This window comes from Manihot esculenta, chromosome 7 (assembly GCF_001659605.2).
Source record: "Manihot esculenta cultivar AM560-2 chromosome 7, M.esculenta_v8, whole genome shotgun sequence".
NCBI lineage: Eukaryota > Viridiplantae > Streptophyta > Magnoliopsida > Malpighiales > Euphorbiaceae > Manihot > Manihot esculenta.
The window spans coordinates 32,642,061-32,664,264 of NC_035167.2; the positions used below are offsets into that span (position 1 = coordinate 32,642,061).

The 22,204-nt window shown below is 33.6% G+C and overlaps 5 protein-coding genes and 1 non-coding gene across 9 annotated transcripts; 3 read left to right on the forward strand and 3 right to left on the reverse strand.

Annotated features, from left to right (window-relative positions):
• The first annotated feature begins 361 nt into the window (after positions 1 to 361).
• On the forward strand, positions 362 to 2,570 carry LOC110619534. The gene is made up of 7 exons (XM_043958494.1): positions 362 to 484; positions 724 to 841; positions 1,090 to 1,159; positions 1,310 to 1,470; positions 1,558 to 1,633; positions 1,726 to 1,784; positions 2,347 to 2,570. Exons 2-6 carry the CDS (start codon positions 725 to 727, stop codon positions 1,740 to 1,742), a joined length of 441 nt encoding a protein of 146 aa, XP_043814429.1. The 5' UTR covers positions 362 to 484; position 724; the 3' UTR covers positions 1,743 to 1,784; positions 2,347 to 2,570.
• Positions 2,571 to 2,733: 163 nt separating this feature from the next.
• Positions 2,734 to 3,547, reverse strand: LOC110619533. The gene is made up of 2 exons (XM_021763043.2): positions 3,025 to 3,547; positions 2,734 to 2,900 (listed from the first exon to the last, which is right to left on the reverse strand). The coding sequence occupies exons 1-2, from the start codon at positions 3,530 to 3,532 to the stop codon at positions 2,884 to 2,886; spliced, it is 525 nt and encodes a 174-aa protein (XP_021618735.1). The 5' UTR covers positions 3,533 to 3,547; the 3' UTR covers positions 2,734 to 2,883.
• Positions 3,548 to 4,733: 1,186 nt separating this feature from the next.
• Positions 4,734 to 5,631, reverse strand: LOC110619531. Its single transcript, XM_021763042.2, has one exon. It carries the CDS (start codon positions 5,417 to 5,419, stop codon positions 4,886 to 4,888), a length of 534 nt encoding a protein of 177 aa, XP_021618734.1. The 5' UTR covers positions 5,420 to 5,631; the 3' UTR covers positions 4,734 to 4,885.
• Positions 5,632 to 5,785: 154 nt separating this feature from the next.
• TRNAP-AGG lies at positions 5,786 to 5,857 on the forward strand. The gene has a single exon. It is a non-coding gene; the product is annotated as a tRNA-Pro (tRNA).
• Positions 5,858 to 5,973: 116 nt separating this feature from the next.
• On the reverse strand, positions 5,974 to 9,152 carry LOC110619530 (rop guanine nucleotide exchange factor 5). The gene is made up of 7 exons (XM_021763041.2): positions 8,558 to 9,152; positions 8,135 to 8,251; positions 7,893 to 8,047; positions 7,515 to 7,589; positions 7,138 to 7,428; positions 6,691 to 7,029; positions 5,974 to 6,608 (listed from the first exon to the last, which is right to left on the reverse strand). The coding sequence occupies exons 1-7, from the start codon at positions 8,838 to 8,840 to the stop codon at positions 6,129 to 6,131; spliced, it is 1,740 nt and encodes a 579-aa protein (XP_021618733.1). The 5' UTR covers positions 8,841 to 9,152; the 3' UTR covers positions 5,974 to 6,128.
• A 2,204-nt stretch (positions 9,153 to 11,356) lies between these two features.
• Positions 11,357 to 17,810, forward strand: LOC110619627 (guanylyl cyclase 1). 4 transcript variants are annotated; one of them, XM_021763147.2, is made up of 10 exons: positions 11,361 to 11,632; positions 12,363 to 12,662; positions 12,834 to 12,958; positions 14,652 to 14,763; positions 15,108 to 15,182; positions 15,561 to 15,649; positions 15,911 to 15,972; positions 16,354 to 16,426; positions 16,949 to 17,024; positions 17,489 to 17,810. In XM_021763147.2, the coding sequence occupies exons 2-10, from the start codon at positions 12,489 to 12,491 to the stop codon at positions 17,525 to 17,527; spliced, it is 825 nt and encodes a 274-aa protein (XP_021618839.1). In that variant the 5' UTR covers positions 11,361 to 11,632; positions 12,363 to 12,488; the 3' UTR covers positions 17,528 to 17,810. The 4 variants fall into 4 exon arrangements, with proteins under 4 accessions (XP_021618841.1, XP_021618840.1, XP_021618839.1 ...); XM_021763149.2 differs by lacking the exon at positions 16,354 to 16,426 and having other exon boundaries at positions 11,357 to 11,632; XM_021763148.2 differs by lacking the exons at positions 16,949 to 17,024; positions 17,489 to 17,810 and adding an exon at positions 16,605 to 16,942 and having other exon boundaries at positions 11,357 to 11,632.
• Positions 17,811 to 22,204: the final 4,394 nt, after the last annotated feature.

The following is a 22,204-nucleotide window of genomic DNA, read 5'->3' on the forward strand; positions in this document are numbered from 1 at the left end:
TACCGCCTTCATTGCATGGTATAGATATGAAGGTATCTTCTTCGATTTCAGCAAATGAACGAAGAGAGAAAGCAAAAAAGAAAAAGAATTAGATGAAGGGTCAACCAACCATTTCTTGCAAAAGATGGCAAAATATTATTATATCCCACGAGCTAGCCCAAGTTGATGTGCAACGACCTTATCCGATAATATTATCTTCATGCATGAAACTAACAGCAAAACAGAGTCAAAGATATGGGCATGGACGACACGTGGCAACAAGGGGTTGGAGATGACAGGATTTTCCACTTGGAGTTTAGATGAAGAACCCATATGTCCAAGGATAATTGAAGAAAGGCACATGGATTAAAATATTATGAGACTCATATAAAGTTTTAATTTTTTTATTGGTAGTACTTTCGGATGCGGGGAAGAATTTTGCTTGGGCACAAGAATCCAAAGAGACCGTCGATTTCTTGCATGGGGCTTATAAATTGCAGAGATGGTTTGCTCTAAGCTATCTCCACATCTGCTATCTTCACGTGCTCTCTGTTTGCTCCTATTTTTTTCTTCTTTTTTTCACCTTCTGCAAATCTTATCCATCCATTACTGCTGCCTGTCTTTTTTTGGGTCGTTATAGCTGCTTAAATAGATAGATATAGTTTTGTTCGTTGGCTGACAGAGAAAAGTTTAAGGTTTTTTTTCAGAAACAGTAGTATTATTGTCTTGATTTATTATCTGTAGCATGGAAAACAAGAGGCAGCAGAGTGGTGCTTCTTCTTTTGATCATATTTTTGGCCCTAGGGGTTCTTCTTCATCTTCATCAAGTCTTTTTGGGTCTATTTTCTCTTCTTCTTCCACGGTATTGCGCTTTTCTCCTCTTCTTTCAGATTATTCTCTGGATCCATTTGTGTTTTGTGCTTGTGGGTGTTCTTATTTATTTTATTTTAGCTCATTAATCACCATTGATAAAGATGATAGCTTCATGTCATAATACAACACATGGTGGAATAATAACTATATTGCAATTTTTTTTCAATATTTAGATAAAAAAGAATTGAACTTGATAAATTTTGCTTTTTCTTTTGATTTTTATGGTTCAAATTTTAGGGGCTGGGAAGAGACTCTTCAGGAATTATGGGAAATCAAGGTGGGAATAGCAAATATGGGAATAATCCAGGTATGTGTTTGTTCATGTTTAGATTCTTTTTAAGTTTATTACCAATCAAGCTGTCTGTGAACAAAGTGTCATCAACAGTGATTAGGTGGCCAATTTTCAGATAGAGTCGATTATAAAAAAAAAAAATAATAATTGGGTTTTTTTTCTCAGATAATTCCAGTCAAAGCAATAAGGGAGGTAGCATTGGCAAAGATACGAGTTGTGTTTATGAAAATGAAACACCAGAACCCTGTTATTTCAGCTCGTCTATCTACTATGGTGGCCAAGAAAATTATTCTCCAAGGACTAAGAACTCTGAATCTCACCATATTGTGAGTGTAAAACTACGAACCAAATTATTATATTGCATAAGAATCTACGAGGAACTGATTTTCTTTCCTTTTCTTTTTAATGAACAGTTGAAGAAAGATGACAAAACTGATGATCCCAACGGCAACAATTCAAACAGTGCTTCAAGAGGGAATTGGTGGCAGGGTATATTAACAATATACTTCTTAATTAATTATTTTTTTAATTAATGAAAATTATGATAATCTGATCAATTTGGAACAAATGGTTTTCTGCAGGTTCACTCTACTATTAACTCTAGACCCACATGTGTAAAATTCAGCATCTATAAGCTAAGGTTAGCTAGTCTTTTCGTCAATTATTTAGCTCATACAATCTCATCCTTCTATTTTAATTTAATTAAATTCAAACGGCATAAATTAATTAAACTTTTATAAAAAATTATATCTAAAACAACGATAATAAATTATTATCTCATATACTTAAACTGTAATTATAAGTTTATAATAATGGTTGAGGAATAAGATAGTAATTTACTTTTTTTATAATAAAAAAATATAATTAAAATTATAATTCATTAATATAAAATAAATTATTTATTATAATATATTATATTATATAGTTAAATTTACAGTAATTTTAAATTATTTTTTTTTTTAAATAAAAATTAAAAATTAAGAGAGTAGAACCTCAAATCTCTCGTATGCATTTACCACCGAAATAAAGCTGTAAGTGTAAATTATTATCAAACTATTACCTTAATAATATTGAGGTGATAATTTTATAATGGTTAATAAACTTTAAAAATGTAGCATGGTGGTTGATTTTTTTTTTTTTTTTCCTTTGACCCATCATTCAGTTTACTAAAATATTCTGTCTGTTTGTTTGATATGACACAGGAATGATGGCTATGATCAAACTTCATACTAAGAAAATAAGATGATAATTATATGTTGAGTACTTTTGTTGGGGCATCATATGTTTGTGATGTTGGGTTCTTCTTTACCCTACTTGTGTTTTTACACAAGATCTGATATTTTGTTCTGGGAGGCTGATGCCTTGCTTCTTGTATACTATGTTTCTTTTGCTCTTTTGCATAGTTAACCTTATCATCCATGTACTCAACCATGATTTCCTATTGAAAAACTTGCTTTCTAGTTCGAACAGTATAACGAAAGTAATTAATTAGTCTATATATTTTTAAAAATAGATAAAATAGTCTCATAATTAATTTCATAGCCAGAGATCATATAGAGCATAAATAACTGGCAAACAGAAAAGCAAAATGGAAATTAAACATTAAAAGTTTATTTATTATCAGATTCCTGGATGTCACTGTCATTTGTTAGCTAGAAGGGAACTAGCTGCAAAGCTGCAGACTCCGGAACATTCGTAGAAGCAAGTATATTACAGAGCACCATGACTGATATTGCTCTTCAAGGCAATGTGTAAGCTGCAAGATACAAGCCAATTTAAATGGTTATTATTGAAGAAGCTGTAGCTCAAATTGGGATTTGAATATGAAAAATGGGAAGAAAAGGTAAATGAATTGAAAAATGGTGAACATGCAAACGAACCTCCACACTTGTAACCCACAGGACGATCAGCTAAGTTGCACCTTTTGGGAATGGTGACTGCAATTTCTGCCTTGACTCCCGAACTCTTTGCTGTGTTAGAAAGCATAACAGCGCAAAGGCAGGCTGGGTTCTGGCCAATTTTCTTTACCTGAGCACAGCACTGGGAAGAAACTGGAGCATTTTCATCTTGCGCTGCTGATGCACAGGGTGCCAGCTTGAAAGCTTCTCTGTCAGGAGTTGTGGATTTCCCACATTCTCCAGCTCCATCAACTCGATTAATCTCTGCAAATCCAAGAATGACAAGAACGATCACCAAGCAAAGAGATTTCAAGAGAGCTGCCATTTCTAATTTCAAATTCAATTCAAAGCACAAATAATTCTCAATCTCATAGGATTTTATAGTGAAACTAGCAAATGAAAGATGCTTACACGTGAATTCCATTAGCCATAGTGGAGACAGCACTAGAAGCATTGTAGAATTATTTATTGCAGCACCTACCCCTTCCATAAACAAAGCCAAAACTTAAATGGCCATTTCAAGCCTATGAGGCTAGTGCTAACTATAGGCATTGCAACCACCCCATTTCCTTTTTATCCCTGAGGGAGCAAAGAAGAGATCTTCATAAGAAGTTGACAACAAGGAATCCACTACATATGATCTGCCTAGAGCACCACAATTTTCTCCAAGACATGAAAGCCTCAGTTCACTCACCATCCCCTTGTCACGCTGCATTGAGCCCACAGAATTATCAAATATACAGCCATCTGCACCTACACTGGCTTCATAGTTCATGATACCCACTCCTGGTTGAGGAAAAATTCAAGCACCAAAGATGCACAAGGAATTAACGCGAAAGGGAGCAGCTCAATGGCTAGTCTTCCCCATTCTCATCTACTTTACAAGAGCTCAGGGCCATTCAAACTAATAACCATTGGAATCAAATATGAACGAGCTGGTGTGAAGAAATTATTAGTGACATAACTTATCACAGCAGTAACTGTTAGTTTAGCTTAGACAGCAAAGTGGTGCCAAAATTTGTCACTGAATTAGTTAGTTCTGGTAGTTCAGTAGATAGCTGGAAAAGTTCTAAAACATCCTAATGGATATATAAACACAGATGTGCTGTTATTTTGAGCATAAATGAGTGGGTATTTTAATCTTGCTATTTTTGTGCCTCTACTATTTGTTCTCTGTTCATAGTGAGCACCCATAGAATCTAAAGAGTCGATTCACGTTGTAGTTTTGTTTTTCTTTTATTCTCGTCAAGTGTGTGTTTGCATGTGTCAACTAAAATTAAACAAACAGAGCAGAAAAATTCAAAAAAGACAGCATGGAAAACATGACGAGCAAAAAGTAAAAGTTTTGCATAGCTAGGTAATGATTTGAAAATGCAGCTAATTAGTAGAGGATAGCCTTTTACATAAATTGGTAGAAATAAGCTTCACAACATATGCATTTTCAGAACTTGGAGTTCCCTGGAAAAGATCTTGGAGGTCCCATAGTCCTCTCCTTGTCCATTTTCAGAGACAGTTCAGAAGAAACAGTATCACACAGTTCCAATCAATACACAGAAAAATTCATCTCATCTCAAACCTGCAATTTTGCAAATTCAAATATCATCCCTTTTCTACTAATATAAATATTTTATTTCTAACTCCCAACCACTACCCATTCATCTCTCCGCTACTAAAAACCCCATCAATTCAAATTGAAGCATAGAAAAATGAAGCATCTTTCCAAATTGTTACGTGAAAGTAAAAGCACTTCCATTTTGAATTTCAGCTCAGCCATAACATCTTCATAGAAGACGTACAAAACTCATTGATACATTAATTTACAAATCATTCTAAAGAATAAAGATCATCGAGTAAAAGCATACAAAACGATACAGACATAAATCAAGAGAGCAAGAGGGACAAAAATCACAAGTGGCACAACCGCAGCGAAGCTATACCCACTTCCACAAGCCAAAGTCCCGAGCTTGAACTGAACCACATTAATCAATGCCAGCATTAAGAACACGCATCCGATAACCGAACCGACACCCGAAGCCAGCATCCCGACCCGCAATGAGTTCTTGTTCACTCGCACGAAGAACTCGGGTAAGTGATGGGAATGAGAGTGAAAATCGGTGGTTTTGGAGATCCGAAGAGCTTGCTTGAGTGCAAGAGCGATCAAGCTGGAGAAGAGGAAGGAACTGAAGGAGAAGACATGATAGGAGACAATGTTCTCGACGATGGTGGAGCCGGCGGCGCAAGGTGAGGTGGGATCGGTGATAAGGGAGCTGTTGGGGTCGGTTGGGTTCCAGGCGAGGCCGACGAAGACGGCGAGAGTGAAGAGGGAGTTCACATTGACGATACCGTCAAGGGCGGTGATGTGGATGCTGGTGGTCATGGTGATTGAAAATGATCTGAGCTGATTGGTGAATCTGAAATTTGAACGGACGGTTGAGTAAAGGGTTTGTTCTGTCACTGTCCTGCGAAGCAGGAAATAAGTGAAGGAAGTGGCTTACCAGAGAGAATAATTGGGTCAGGACTCAGGCGCAAGGAAAAATGGCGGAGTGTATAATACGCTATCGTTTGGTGCTTTGTCCAAAAGAGAAAGGAAATGCTCCATTGAGATGCTCAATTTATTAGTTGATCAACTTTGATAAATGTTTTAAAAATTTATTAATCATTCCCTATATTACTATAATAAAGTATTAGAAATAAATCTAATGCTATCTTGATATAGTTTCAGGCTTCCAAGTTGAACAGCAGCGGGCATTTGGTCTAGTGGTATGATTCTCGCTTAGGGTGCGAGAGGTCCCGAGTTCAATTCTCGGAATGCCCCGTTTTTCTAACTTTTTGGTCCCTTCTTTCACTTGACTTCCATGTCTGAACAAGAACAATCAAAACTCAATTTCTGTCTGCTCTCAGTTACAACCACATACATTCATATACACAAAATTTTTTGAAAAAAATTAAATAAATACTGATTTAATGTAACATATAAGAATCAATAATCCAAACAAACAAATGATTTGTTACAGTAGGAGCCCATCTACCATCAACAGTTCCTAATTCTCAATCTAATATTTCATTCTTTTCTATCCACCAAACTCTTAGCTGAGTTGCTTTGAGTGATTAAGACATGCCGTTGTTATCCCACTTTCATGTCCTCCACCTTCTGTGCCATTTGGATTAGGACATGTTGTTTCAGTTGAACTACCACAGATCTTCGGTTTTGTATCAACACCAAGATAATTCGTCAACACTTTTTTCACTCCAAAGCCTCGACGATTAGGCTTGTGGCTGTTGTTGGAGGTGGTGATGCTGTGGAGAAATGGAGTTCGCTCTCCCCTTGCAGGACTAATACGCGGCGCTGGAGAAAAGTATGTTTTGTATGGAGTGCCTGAGACAGGCACCGAGTAAGGGATCGAAACATTCTTGTGAGCAATGACACTGACTGTTGGAACTGATATTTTATCTGAATGTTTAATCAAGTCATCCACGTACAATAAATCATCAATACGAGCTATGACGTTGAATGATAAGCTCTCCAGAACTCTTGAATAGCTTTCAAGGATGGACTTTCCAACATCCTGAAATTTTTTTGATGAACAAGTCCTGTTAAGATAATGCACTTAGGTGGAACTAGAAGCGAGTTGAAAGAGAGAAGCCAACCTTGTTGAATTGGATTTTGCTAGTGTCCAAGGTGGTCTGGCTTAGACTAGGAAACCGCTGCTTCAAGGAAAGCAGAAGGCTTTCTGCTCTCTCTGCAAGCAGGTCCCTCTTGTCTACGTCGATCATCAAGTCCTTGACCATCTCCCATGATGACTTCGCAGTGGCCTTCGGATTAGAAGTTCTCCTACGCATTGCATATACTGCAGATTCCACACGGTTTGCAATTTCTAGAGCGGCATGCTCAGTTTTCAATTCCAGGCAATCAAGCAGGGATTCTGCAGAGAACTGCTCCGAAGCAATATACCGGTATATGTGGTCTCCTAAACAAGCTCTCCCATTCTGAAAAACAAATCAAAAGAACTAAATGTTGTAACGCGCTTTACAGTGATGAAGAAGCATAGTAAATTTAGTACAATCTAGTGGAGAAAACAAGTTTAAAAGCCATACCTTTGGAAGTGACTCCAAGTATGAATCAGGGACATCCATTTCGGCTAAAGCAATGTTGTTGATCGCCATTGCAGCTTTTAGTATTTGGTTTGTGCATTCGCGTTTGTAGTTCAACTGCTTTCTTGAATCTTCACTAAGACCACCTGCCGGAACACGGGGTAGAGGCAGCCACCACTTCTCTTCTTGCCTCTGAATTGCTTTGCAGAAAGAGTTTGACCCATCTGCACCTGATGCTACAATACCTTGATCAACATACCAAAACTCTGCATTGGCAAAACTATCTAGTATTTCCTGCCATTGAAGGTTCAAAAGGTTAATGATTCAGGCTACCACAAGTTCACAAATGCCCCCCAAAACAACTAATGCCTAAATCTTACAAGAAGCATATTGTCCAGTTTATGCAGAGCTGGGAGATTGATGGAAAGATCTGATCTCAGCTGGCAATTCATGACCTACAAAGGCAGAAAATTATTTAACTTTGGAAAAGGAAGAACAGGAAAATTAAGAATGATTCATGGTAACTAAATTCCTTAGATTTTGATTGCATTTTTAATGTCTCGTAAGTTTTTTTTTTCTGACACAAATTGCCTGCATGCTAATAAAGAAAGAAATTTATCTAATATGAACAACATTTGTTTAACATCCTATGCTTTTTCACTTGATAATAGATTATAATGATGTAGAATGGATCCTTGACAGATTAAGCAAATTATATTTGTAATTCTGAATCAAAATGGCACTAGAATTAGACTTACTTCAAGCTTACTGCCATCAGGAAATGTTTGCCAAGATGGTATTAACTCCACAATGTGATCACCAACACAAAGAAGCCACTCCATCTCTCTTCTCCACATTGATTTCTTCTCTGAAGGCAGTGGCTCCAGTCTCCATAATTGTCCAAAAACAGTAACTGCTTGTTGCAAAACCAAGATTAAATTACAATAAAATTTAGAATTTTTAGAATGGTTTACACATAAACTTAGACAAGAAAGCTTACCACAGAGGTTAGTAATGGCATTTGAGAGAGCCAAAGCTGTGCAAACACCTTTCCCAGACCCTGACATGTCTTCACCAAGCAGCAATTTTGCGAACCTCTCCTTCATCATATCAATCTCTGCACCAAATTTACCCAACAAAATTACTAAAAATAAATTTAACCCAATGATTATTTTATAAAAGAAATTTGTTTTTTTATAAAAAAAAAAAAAGAAAAAAAAAGAAAAAAAAGAAGAAGATGTGTACCATGATTAATAAAGAAATGTCAATTTGAAAATTTTGCTTTTGAAGTTTGAGTTTCATATAGTCGAATAGACTTGGAATTGAAGTTCTTTCAAAATCTCACTCTTATTTAATATTCAAGAACAGATGCATTTAAAATTTGAAAAAAGAAAATAACGAAAAGGGAAACACAAATACCAACCTGAAATCTTTGAGCTCAGCTTTTTAAACTTGGAACCCTGAAAATTGGTTTTCTCTTGATCATCATTTCCACCAGTGGCTGATGAGTCCTTGCAATCTCCAGCTTTCATTATCGGCCATCCTAAAGGAGAAGGAGAATCACACCCAACAGTCTTCACTCCTTCAGTAGAACTAGACTCAGGACTCGAGCTGCTGCTATCTCTTGACTCGGTCACTGACTCAGACCCATTTTTCCTCATCTCATATCCTCCTGCTGCACCATTCCTGTTCACCATACTTTCCATTGTTGATGAAAAAGCAGAAATTTTTTCGAAACCCAAAAGCTCAGATTCATGTAAGATTCACCAAAAACAACTTCTTTCACTCATATAAATTAAACCCCATAAAAAGATAAATCCAAAAGCTCAAACAGTGTGGGTCATGGTAGATTCAGGTTGCTGTTAACACACATTCTCTTTGTCCATCTTTCTCTTTTCTCTCTCACCCACCAGTTGAAATTTAATTTTGAAGCTGAAAACGGTAACTAGTAATGGAACAGGCCATGGATAACGTCTCTCTTTGATTTTGATTTCCTGTCTCTCTCTCTCTCGCTATCAATCTCTGAGTAGAGAATACGTACAAAATATTTGTAAAATACAAAGGCCCATTGCCTTTGGGAGGACGGATACGTCGATGGACTGAAGTTACACTTTTGCCCTCTTATTTTTCTTTATTTATCTACACTGCCCCTCGTAAGAATTTATTCGGTCTTCTTTTAATTCACAAGTTTTTTTAGTTTAATCATACAAAATAATAAATTCAAAAAAAAATTAAATTAAAAAGAACGATAAATATATTAAATTTTAATAAAAATAAAAATAAAAAATAATATTTTTTTATTTAAAATGTATATATAAATATAATTTAATTAATATTTTACAAACGCTCCATTTATTAAAGGGTAAATCAGAAAAATAATATTTAAATCTGTTTATTTGTCAGTAATTTATTTAAGATAATTTCATTAATCCTTTCTATTCAAAACTCTATATTACTACGACTAAAATATATTAAATATACTTCTTTACTTAATTTTCAATTAATATATTTTTAAAAAAATATTATTTTCAAAATACCAACTAAATTCTAAATAAATTTAAAAAAAAATACTTAAACATCAAAAATCTTAATAATTCTTTATTTAAAAAATAAAATAATTTTTTATTTAAAAAATAAAATAAAAAAACCTAGACCTTCTGTGGTCCTTCGGTGTTTAGCTTTTCCGACATCTCCCACTGCCAAAAAAAAAAGCTAAAGGCTAAAAAAACCCACCAACGAGTGCCCAAAAAGCTATAATGTAGCAGTTTTGGTGATGGGTAAAGCAATGACTTTAGATTCGTGCAATGGTTTTGCCAACTTTTCCCTTTTTTTTTTTATTTTCTTAATATTTATTAATATTATTGATGACCGCTGGATTTTTTCATCCTGATTTAAGGCCAGACCCATAAAAACAGCCCATAATCTGAAAACTTTTAAGTATCCTGCAAGATCCAAGTCCAGCCCGCTCAGTTGTAGGACCGGGCTCTACCTAGATTCTTCAATCCAGTCGGTCCAGCCTTTTCGGCCCAATGATCAGACCTCCTCTAAGCTCAACCTTAACCCATCTTCCAGCCCAGCCCGGAAGAAGGAAAGTGGCCAGCCCATCCGACTGGTAAATCCACCCACATGCGTACCAGGAAAAAATTAAGTGACCGTTACGCATGTAGCAGGAATCTGATATTCTCATACATTCAGATCCGTATGGCAGAGACACGTGGTCCAATGACGGAAACTTCGTTACACGTCGCTAACAAACAAAAGGAAATGAATAAAAGGAGAAACACTTTCCTCACGGACTAACCTTTTTCTAAGTTCGTAGAAATCTTATAAAATCCTATTTTTTAGATTTTAAATCATCAATTATAATGTTATTTTTTTATTTTTTAATGTATATACACTAAATTAAATTTCAAGGATTCATAATTTTTACTAATATTTCCATTTTGAAAAATGATTCAAATGAATGTGAAATGGAAAAACAAGAGAAAGAATTCCATTTTAACTAAACATATGGGAAACAAGAAGGTAACATGCTTTTGCTCTCGCTTTTCAAAAAGACTGACCTCCATATTTTACCCAATTTCTCTATTTTATTCTTTTATTTCATGCATTTTTGCATCGTCAAAACCTACAAAGGTTAAGTAAATTATCCATAAATTTTAATTTTAATTCAGGGACTACTCATATTTAAAACCTTTTTTTCGATTTATGTTTGGCCCGACCCGATTGAAATTCAAAAAGGTCATATGCTATGCTTTGGAATAATAAATCTTCAAGTTTCAATTTGATGAAATGAACACTAACCGTCATTTTTCATCATACCCAATTTGAATTTTGGAAACCTTGACATTATTTAACTTTATATAATGTCAAAGTTTGGCAGTGGTTCCAATTGGGTGTCACGGGCTTGACCAGCCTCCCATACTGGACGTCACCATAAGCTTAGCTGGCTTCTAAAATGCTCGCCGTGGACCACCGTCATGGGCCGGTCTTTGTATTTGGTAATGGCCATCATTTAGTCCATTCAAAATTAAATTAATTAAAATTGGGAGATAATCAAATTTAATAAATATATTACTTTTAAAATTTTTTATAATTAAAAAATATTAAATTCAAATTTAAATTAATTTTAGATATATTTTAATTGTTGTATTTAAATAATTAATTTTCTTACTAAATAGAGTTGTTTTTCATGGCCTTGTCTTGGTGATCCAGAAGGGCTACGAATTTTCAAGCCCAAATCATTTCATTCGCTCACCACCGCGAACGAGCCATTCGACAGCTAAAGAGTTGCAACCTCAGTAGCTAAACAGGACCCAATACTCTCTTTACACGATCCAAAATTCCCATCTCCTTGATTTTCTGTTTCTCTTTTCTTTCATGTCTTTCTTCATATAATATTCTTTTTTAATTTAAAAGAAGAACTATAAACAGCTGCTGATTCCGCCTTTCGTTGATCAGACATAGCTTTATCATCTGTGATCCTTTTCCTCCAAAGGTGTTCTTTTCTCTGCGCTTCTTTCTTTATCTGTTTGTACATATGTGCCTTTCTATTTTTCGGTTGTATATATTTTCAAAGAACTGCTCTTTGCTCTGTTTTTCCTTTTGCGTTAATTTGTTTACATATTTGTCATTGTGGGTACTATTTGTTTGATAATAGAATGGATTCTGAGTTTGGTTTCTCTTAAATCTTCGTTAGATTGGTTGAATTGGGATTGATCAATTTTGGAAGTTCATGTCAGATCACTATTTGAGCTGATATGTATAGCTTAATTAGGAGGTGTTAATGCGTTTGAATCATCGTGTTCTTGAAATTTTTCGATGATCTAGTCGTTTGAACGTGGAGCTGCAGCTCCATCTATCCGTTGACTTTTTCTTTTTAACGTAGATATCAATTTGATTAGCTCTATTTCAATGCAAAAAAAACATGGCGTTAATTTTTCTATAGAACTGTGTAATCATGAAAATTTTGGATTTTCACTTGAACACATTCCTAGATGTTCTAATATCAGTTCAAAGAAGTTTTGAATGGGACAATTTGATGCAACCATAAAAGTGGCTAAATTTATTTTATGTAAAGCCATGGTTAGAAGGTAATCTAGCAGTTGCAGTTATTAAACCTTCAAATATTCTCTTTATTGAACCTGGAAAAATTGGAATCTTAACTAATTTTTGTTTAAATGGTCAGTGCTGGAAATTTGATCTTTTGTGCCTTGAATCTGCAACAGGTGAAATCTTTAAAACGTTTTTGGAGGACTAAAAGAGAAAGCAGATGAAGCATATTTATTGAGCAGACAGTGGTTATGCTTGAATATTAACACGGTTCTGGAATTCTATTTTTAATTTGGTCGCTGATGTGGCCACTGTATTTTCTGTTAAGCAAGATTTTTAATGTGGAAGAAGCAGAAGCAAAACTAAATGGTTCAGTTGCAGATAATGTGAATGCTAGAGAATGTCACCTTATCGGGCCATCATCAAGTGGTAGAAAATGCCAAGATGATGTCTTGTGTTGTTCGCTCTTTATTGAAGTAAGAGAACTGTGGCTTTGTCTCTCTTTTTTTAAGGGTTAATAATTTGATGTAGAATGTTAATGTTTGCTAATCAGAAATTCAATTCTGATGGACAATCCTTATTTTCAGTAAAGTGTTCCTTGACTTGTTTTTTTGTTTTGAGTCCGTAAGTTGTCTTGGTGCACATAGGTTCCACACATAAGCCAGCTGCATTCCTGGGACTGTGGCCTTGCTTGTGTTCTCATGGCTTTGAATACTATTGGCATCAACAATTGTAGCATCCAAGCCTTGGCAGAATTGTGCTGCACGACTAGGTCTGTCATTTTTCCAAAATTGCAACTTCTGTTTCTTGTTTTTGTGGAAGTAAAATTAAGGGTTTGATGTAGTTCACCTATGTAGAATATAAAGGGTTTTTCTTTACTCCAATTGTTTGTCACTAGACCAACTGTCATCTATTTTGCATCTGGTACTCAGTCTACGTTTGTGGTTTGGCAGTGGGATGCTTTTCTGCTCAAATTAAGAGAATATTTTGACTTGAACCAGATCTAGTTTTATGTATATCTGTGGATGCTACATAACTTAATTTGAGGAGTGAGGTCCTAGTAAGGTCAAGATATTGAATAAACACACTTTTGAATAAAATTTTAAGCTATTAGTTTTTGGGTCGCTTTCATGTCTCTGAAATTCACCAACATCTAAAGGAATGAGTTGGTTAATGAAGATTATTTTAAAGTTTACCACCTCTACAAAGCATTCAAATACATGGGGCATCTTTCCTAAATCTGCCTTCATATAGATGCGTCCTATGCTATGAGCTAAAGAGAGGGGTTTGATGTGAAAAAGTTAAAGCCCTTGAGTGCTTGCCCAGTTTATTGGCTCACTAGAAGGGTGGCTCATGGAGGATGTGTGTGGGCAGCCATGCTATAAACAAAATTATAGTCTTCAATTTTCCTATTCCTTGATGGGAAGAGATGCTTGATTAATTAGAAACTTCTGAATTGTTTTCTAAGATGGTTTTAAAGAGAAGAGAATATCAAATTAGAATAAGGAGCAAAGATGTGCGGAAAACTTCTTTTAAAACACCAGATGATCAATTCAAATGGTTGGTTATTTCATCTGGCCTTTCTAATGTGCCAAGAACAGTCATTAGAGTTATGATGGAAGTACCCAAGGCTCACTTGAATTCTTTTATTGTGGTTTATTTTAATGAAATTTGGATCTATAGCCACAATAATGAAGAGCACATAAAACATTTGCAACAATTTTTGAGGTATTTTGAAGGGAGCATCACTATACAAACACGAAAGCTTCTTGGTGAAGTGACTTAGTAGACCAGCAACCAAAAGCACTTGAATTACTGGGGAGGAGCTAAAAGGCAGCTGTCTGACTTTTTGTGGGACCGAGGTTTTCTCTAATCCTAGGAGATTGATGGCCTGGCATCTGTAGTACTATTTCAGTTTTGGATTTTACTTTGTTTTTTATTTGTTTATAGATTTTTTTTTTCCATCTCTATTTAGGATTCTTGTCCATTAAATCTTTATTAATTAGGATTAGTTTTCAGTCTATGAATAGGTGTTACCCTACTTAGTAATTGGTATAAGTAAGGTTGCTGGTAGAAATATCAGTAGTATTTTTTCTTTTTCATATTCAAAATTTTATCAAGAGGTTTTCTGTAAATCCTAGTTTTCTTTTTTTTCCCCATTCCAACCACAATCAAATTTATTTTAGCTCTAGAAGTTGATATCTAATTGTCTTAAACTCTTTCACTGCTTCAGTTATTTACCTTGATATAAGAATTTGTTTGTTGTTCAGGTGGAACATTTATGCTGCAAGATGCAGCTGTTCCCATTTTATGTGTTTTATTTTATTTTATTTATTGTGTTCTTCTTATCATTTGGCTGGTTGACTCTTACATTCAAGTGTAAACAAAATAAATCAATTATACTGTCCTGTGAATTTGATCTGAACCTTTTTTCCATGAACCTTTCTGTTGACGTCCTTTTGCAGCATTTGGACTGTTGATCTGGCATATTTACTGCAGAAGTTTTCTGTTCAATTTTCCTACTTCACAGTAACTATTGGTGCAAATCCAAATTACTCTGCTGAGACATTTTACAAGGTGACATTCTGTCATATTTATGTACCTTTCTTTTCCTTTTCGCCATAATTGTTCTGAAGAATGTTTGGATGCAAGTTCATTAGACGTTATCTTGTTGAAAGATATTCATTTCTATAATGGTATGGGATGTATGATTATGTTCAATAATCACTGTTTTCTATATTAGTATGATAGTTATAGTACCTCGCAACGCGATTTGGATTCAGCCTTTTTTTCCCTGGCCTGTCAATATGCTATTATGAAAACATATTTGTTATACTTCCTAATGCTTTTTTTAGACTGATGATAATCTGTAAGCCCTTATGTTATCACTGTAATACCAATAAAAATCTAGTTTTGTGCAGGAGCAACTGCCTACTGATCTGGTGCGTGTGGACATGCTCTTTCAAAAAGCACGGGAGGAAGGGATTAATATACAGGTATATGACTTGCATCTGGGGCACATATCAAATTGGCATATATAGATTTTATTGCAAACATGGTTGTGTTTTCCGAATATTCTCAAGTTCATATTCACAGCTAATAATGAGAATTGACACAACAGCACCAATGCAATTAACTATAATGCCTTTTTTTTTTGTTACAGTATATTTTTGTTCTTTGACATCAATTAAATTCCTAATATTTAAGTATCAACCGAAGTCTTAATATTGATACATATCTTATAGCCATTTTTATCACTGAAAATTTAGGCCAGTGTTAGATCAATCAGAAAAGTAAATATCAACAAATAAACCTTGATTTGTTATTTCGATTTGCTTATGTAGGTTAAGCTTGTGAACCTTTTCCTTTTACAGTGCAGGTCAATCAATGAAAAAGAAATTTCTCTCTTGATTTTGTCTGGGAAATATATTGCAATTGCTTTGGTTGACCAGTACAAATTAAGGTATAATCTTCTATGATTTATTGCTTCTTATTTTCTATCCAGATTTACTTTGTCCTTTAACATACTGCAATGCCATGACATTCTCTTTTTCTCACCATCTTAATAAGAACCTATATTGCTACCTTGATTTGCCAATTTCTCCTTTTCTCCTAATTCATTTGTGTGATTTAAACTAAAAGCCTAACTTATTGTGTAATGAATGACTTGTTTTATTGTAACAATAGCATAATATTATCTGTTTCTCGTAAAATTTCATGCTAGCCGGTCTTGGATGGAGGATATTATCTTATCAGGCTTGAATGGGAGCAACTCAAACTATACGGGTGAGCAGTAGCATTTTTTGTTCCCCTCTGTGATAAAATATGATATAGACTTACAATTATGTTTGTGTTTTATAATAGAAAATAGTTTCTGCTCATCTCTGTGGATTAACCTATCTTGATAATAAGAGATTCACAAGGCACACTATAGGCATGGCAAGGTGGTGGTGGTTATGCAATTCTATGATTATGATTGACTTTGTAACAATGAATCATTATGAATGCGAACTGCGATGAGATTCTGTACATTCCAAATGTTCATTAATGTATCCTGATCAATCACTTGTCACAACTTTTTCAAAAAATAAATATTGGCAGGCTTGCTCTTTGCAATATAATTATGCGGGGGGATAAGTTGGTGACACTAGCTCTTTTTTTTATTAGGTCACTATGTTGTGATATGTGGTTATGATGCTGGAACAGATGAGTTTGAGATTCGAGATCCTGCCAGTTCTAGGTATCATCTTTGCTTCCCTTCTTATTGTTATTGAAGTCTCTATCCAACACTGGTGCTCAAGGATAAGATGAAGGGTCCAATAACTATGCAATGAAATGTTTTTTGCCCTATTGAATAATTAAAATGTGTAAATTCGTGCTGGAGTAATAAATAATTACTCAAATATGCATCATATCAGGTGACACAATTCGTAAAGGATCTTCAGACCACACTTCAAAAGTTTTAGGTTCATCTAACTGTGAGTCGGATACATCCATTTGAAATCTCCTCTCTTGTGCATACCTAGTGCACTTGTCCAGAGAAGAAGGGACTATCAAAAACTTGCTGGCAAATACGTCCTTTTAGCAGTTAAAAATTTTTATCCATTTTTCATGATATCATGCACGGATCAGATATTTGGCGAATTCTTCAGAAAAATTGTGTCTTCCACAAACTTCCTTTGACTTGTATTGTAGGCATGTCAATTGTGATTTGCAAATTGAGTTTTACATTGTGGAAGATTGAATTTTGGGGAAAATGCAGGAAAAGTCAGAGGATCTCATCAAAATGCTTAGAAGAAGCACGCAAATCCTTTGGTACTGATGAAGATCTTCTCCTGGTAAACTAATATTTTTTTCCCTGCAAGTATGATTGCATAAAAAATCACCAACGTTTTTCTTTTGAGAGCATCTGTTTAAGATATGATTCAATCATAGCCTTAAGTGTTCCTGCTTGAAGTAGTGATATCATATGCACGAGCCAATCCTCGGTTGCAGGCTCAAAAAAAGAAAAGAAAAATAGTCTAACTCTGTAATATGATAGCTCCTCCATCTTAAAAACTCAAGTTTATCCAGGGTGTGAAATAAGCCTCTCAAACTTCGTAGTTCTTTCTTCTATTTCGTTTGATTATTATTTCCACGAATATTTCAATACAGTAGGAGGCAGAACTCAAATCTGACAGGTCTAAGTTAATTATAGAGAACCGAATGGGAGAAATAAAAGAAGCTAAGGTCTTGGCTTGCATACTTATTAATCAGCAACTGTTCTAACCACGACAGTTTGGTTTCAATGTGTGGATTGCAGATATCTCTGGAGAAGAGCGACAAGCAAAACAGTTCTTAACTGCAACTATATCCAGATGTCAACGTTTTCTCCTTGACATCCTTCTTCAATCTAAGCACAGCTACTTGGTTGTCTGATTCTTTTGCATATGTTACTATAATTGTGCATAATGTGTGTAAAGTTATTAAATCATCAACTGTTGAACATGCATATTTGTGCATAAAAAAAAAGTTCATCAAGCCATGTTCTGAAGTGTACAAATGTACATTATCATGTAATATGTAATAATGCTAAATTCTAAAATTTTTTATGTCAATCATAAAGAGTTTTCCATGTGAATGAATTAACTTTGCAGTCATTTTCTTCTCCTTATCTGCAACCTGTAAACTTGCATGCCAGCTATTTGTGATGTAGATTTGATTCAGAATTCAAGAACCCAAATCTAGAAACTTAAAGTCTGAAAGAGTTTTAAATGGAATGGGTACTATGATTTGGTGAAGTCTTGATTTTTAGTTCATGAGCTTTTGTGGGAGATATTAAATGAGACTTGTGCAGAGTCAAAACCCACAACAGAAGATTTTGAAGCAGAGAGTAAATTTTGGTGGGGACTTTGAGCTCTGAAGTGGAGGAGGGCCTTTAAGGTTTTTGGTGTGCAGACTGCTGACCTCGTGAAAGGCTTAATTGCATCTTCATCATCTGTAAATGTCTCCATCTGTCAAGTTCTTGGCCATACTGCATATTGAACTGTAGCCAAAATTTCAATATAAGCCATTACCTATAAAATATACCCCTTCATCATATTGTGACACGTGTATATCATCCAGGTTAGTTAGAAGAGGGATAATTAAAATATCAAGACCGGCAGTGTCCCAGCTCTTCAACCTCAGGTCCATAGAAAAATTGAGTAGTCCGATCACTAAGCCGGTCGGAATAAAAGTAATAATGAGGGATATCCTTATATTAATCTAATACCCAAAACCCTAATTTAGGCCAGCAAGACATAGTTGATTTTATTATTAAAGTGGGTGCAGAGAAGAGGGAAATGGTGATGGTGGTGACATGGCAGAGACATGGAGGAGGGAATCAAGTCAAAAAGTAATGGAAGACAAGTTCCAAGATATCTCCCCAAACAAGGCATTATCCGACACATGCTAATACTCTTTTTTTTCTCATAGAACTATGCAACCATGTCTTTCCCATACCTTCTTCTATATTTTTGTCTCATTCCTAGTTATTGCTTCATTATTTTCTTCTTTTTTTTTTCCTAGGTTTTCTCGCACTTTCTCTCTTGCCAATCACAAGAACCCTTTTTTTAATGTGGGTCAAAGTGAAACTACAAGGTTGTTTTTCATTTATTTTTGTACAAAATTTGTTGTTCAAGTAATAGTGTTTGACATGAACCCAACAATTTTTTTTTTTCTTTCTGATCAACATTCATTTGTTTCGATTTAAAATTAAACTAAATCAAATAAAATAAAAATTAAAATTTCAGTATTTATAAAAATCAAATCGAATTAATTTTAATTATAAATTAAATTGAATCGAACCGATCTGATTTAATTCAATTTGATAAATTTAAATTTTTAATAAATTTTTTATTTTTTATAGTATTTTAAAATTTAATTGCAATATTTTAATTTTAATATAATCTAATCTAATATACTATTATTCGGTTCGATTCAATTTTTTCTATTTTTTATGATTAAAACTGAATCGAATCGAAATAACTGAAATTTTTGAAATTAAAAACCAAATCGAACTGAAATAAATAAAAAATCAAACTAAACTTTTAAATTAATTCAATTCGGTTAATTTTTTCGATTTGAACTGAATACTGATTTCATTCTTAGTGTTTCTGGAAATTTTTTTTTTACTTATGATATAAAATTATATTATATAGCTGCTATAAATAATAAAATATAACTACAATAAAAATATTAAATCATTTAATTAATATAATTTTTTTAAAAAAAAATAATAATAAAGGCATGAATGATGTATTAATGTAGTGGTGGAGAACATGGATCACATAATGTTAGAAAAGGTTGAGACATGAGATTTTCCATTATCCCATATTATGCAACTTTGTCTGGTTTTTAGATTTAGGGCTAAATGCATTGTAGATTTATTAGCTAGGCTTCTCTTTTCTTATTATTTAATATTTTGTTTTTATTTCTTTGTTTCCTTCTAAAAAACCAAAAATGGGATTTTTTATATATAAAAAATATATTCGATGATGTGCATCTTCTTTCTGTATGGTCCAAAATCTAGTTAGTTTCACATATTTAGATCTGTTGATCACATGGACAACTTAGTATTAATTTTTTATAAATATTTAATTTTTAAATTTTTAAATCTAATTTAATTTTAAATTCAATATTTTAAAATCATTCCATTAAACCTACATCTATTTGGAAAATCAAACTTTAGTAAAAAAAATTAAATAATACATATAACTAAATTATAAATGCACCCACAGATTTAGTTTGGTGATAAGTATATCTGAATAAATTTAAGAGATTTTAAATTCTACTTTTCCGATTTCATTCAAAAAAATATATAAATACATGTAAATATTTAAAATTATAAACTAACTAATTAATTTGATAATAATTTAGGGATTTTATAGCAATTTATTTATGTGGGTCAGTGTAAAATCAAAGGGGATACCCAGGAAATCCACAAAAGTCATTAGGTTGGGTAGTGGAAGGTGACCTAACCAAGTTATTTATTTACCACAGCACATGTACACTGCAAATGAGAAAATAATTGGCTATTGTGAACCTATATTTTAATTTTTTTTTTATTTATTAAACATTTTATAAAATTTTATTTTTTAAATTTTTATTAATAATATTAAATTAAATTTAAAATCATCATTTTATTAAAATAAATTATATTTATTATATCCATAAATAAAAAATAATTAACTTAAACACAAATTTTATTTTATTTTGAGATTAATTCAATTGATCAAATATTTTGATTTCGATTAATTTCAATATTTTTTTCCATTTCAATTCAATTTGATTAATAATTTTAAAGCCGATCAAATTTCAATAAGTGGAAATTAAGATTAGATTTGGTTCATGGCATGAAGGTGGGAATTATCTTTAAAAACAAAGGTGGGAATTAGCTTGAAAATAAATTATTACCGTTGGGTTCAAATTTGAACTGTGAACCGTTGATTTGCCTTTGTTTTTTCACAAATTATATGTGCTCTAATGAGTAAATTGGAAAACGACATTTGATTTGATTTTTGAGTTGGGGCCGTCCGTCAGTCCGTCCGTCCACTTTTTTCGGCGGGAATTTTCAAAGCAAATTTGCGGGAAACTGAAGCAAAAATAAGGAATGACCTGATCATTATTTTATTAGATTTTTTTAATAATAAATTTAATAGTTAGTAAATTTAATATTTATATTTATATTTGCACATTAATTATATATATTTATTTTAGTTAATTGTATATCAATTTAATATAAATATTTAATAATAATATACAAATTATTTTATATAAAATTAATTAATTCAACTGGAAAAAAAAAAAAAAAAAAAAAAAAGCCAAAGAAGAGGAGTTAATGCTGGCTGGGCGGCAGACAACAACCCCACGTCTAATTTGCTGGCGTGCTCGTATCCCTCTTTCTCTGCATTTTCAATTTCAGGCATAAACGAAAAATACTATTTATAAACTATTTAAACTTTGGCATGATAAAAGCACGATTTAGCTTAATTTTATTTTTTAAACGATATAAGTTTAGTTTTGATAATCATTAGTCCTCACACCCACTTAGACTGAATCGGGTCTCATAAAAACATATTAGACTTTGAGAGAACACTCCTAGATAGGCCTATTCAGCGGCTTCGGCCCTGAGTTTAGCCTGAATGATAGGCCGGATTGTTTGCAAGCCCGAGCTCTGTAAGAAGGAAGCCAGCCCGATGATAGGACATGGGGAAACGAGCAGACCCCGTCTCTTCGCAGCTCTGTCCACAAGCGCCGAGAGGAATTAAATGGCCATCTGACATGAAGCAGACGCGTTTGATGCTTTCGTACGTATGAGTCTGTATGACAGAGACAGGTAGTATGTAGCTGTGAGACAGACAAATAGAAAAAGATAAAGGCAGGAGAACACTTTTTCCGGACTCAAGCTTACACACGTATTATAAACCCTATTCTCTGAATTTCATAATATCAAGTTTTAATTTTTAAATTTATTTAAACATTTAATAAATGATTCGAACTTTATTTCATTAATTTTTTATTTGTTAAATAGCAAACAAAAAATAAGAGAAAGCATAATTTTTTATGTGCCTTATGCCAAAGTCACCCTTATGTAAAAATTTCTTTGTTTTAATTTTTTTTATTTTGAATTTTGGTTAGTTTTGTTATGATTTGGGATAGTTTAAGTTTGTATTATATAATTATTTTTATTGGAGTCTAGTCGAAGTGTTACGATTGCCAATAATAAAAGATCGATAATTATTCGATATCGAAATATGGTATGTATCTCTGAAGGCGGCTTCATGACTAAGCGAGATTAAAATCATCATGGGCTAACTCTTTTCAATGGTGTAGATGATGCATCATTCGGATTTTGTTTCCATTTCTTTCTCTTATTGATTTTTTGTTGGATCCTTCTTGCTATAATCTGCCTTTTTGATAAGTTCGTGGTTGTCTCCCTTATGCCTTAGTCATATTTATCTTCTTTGTTAATAACATGCACCATATGATGAATCTA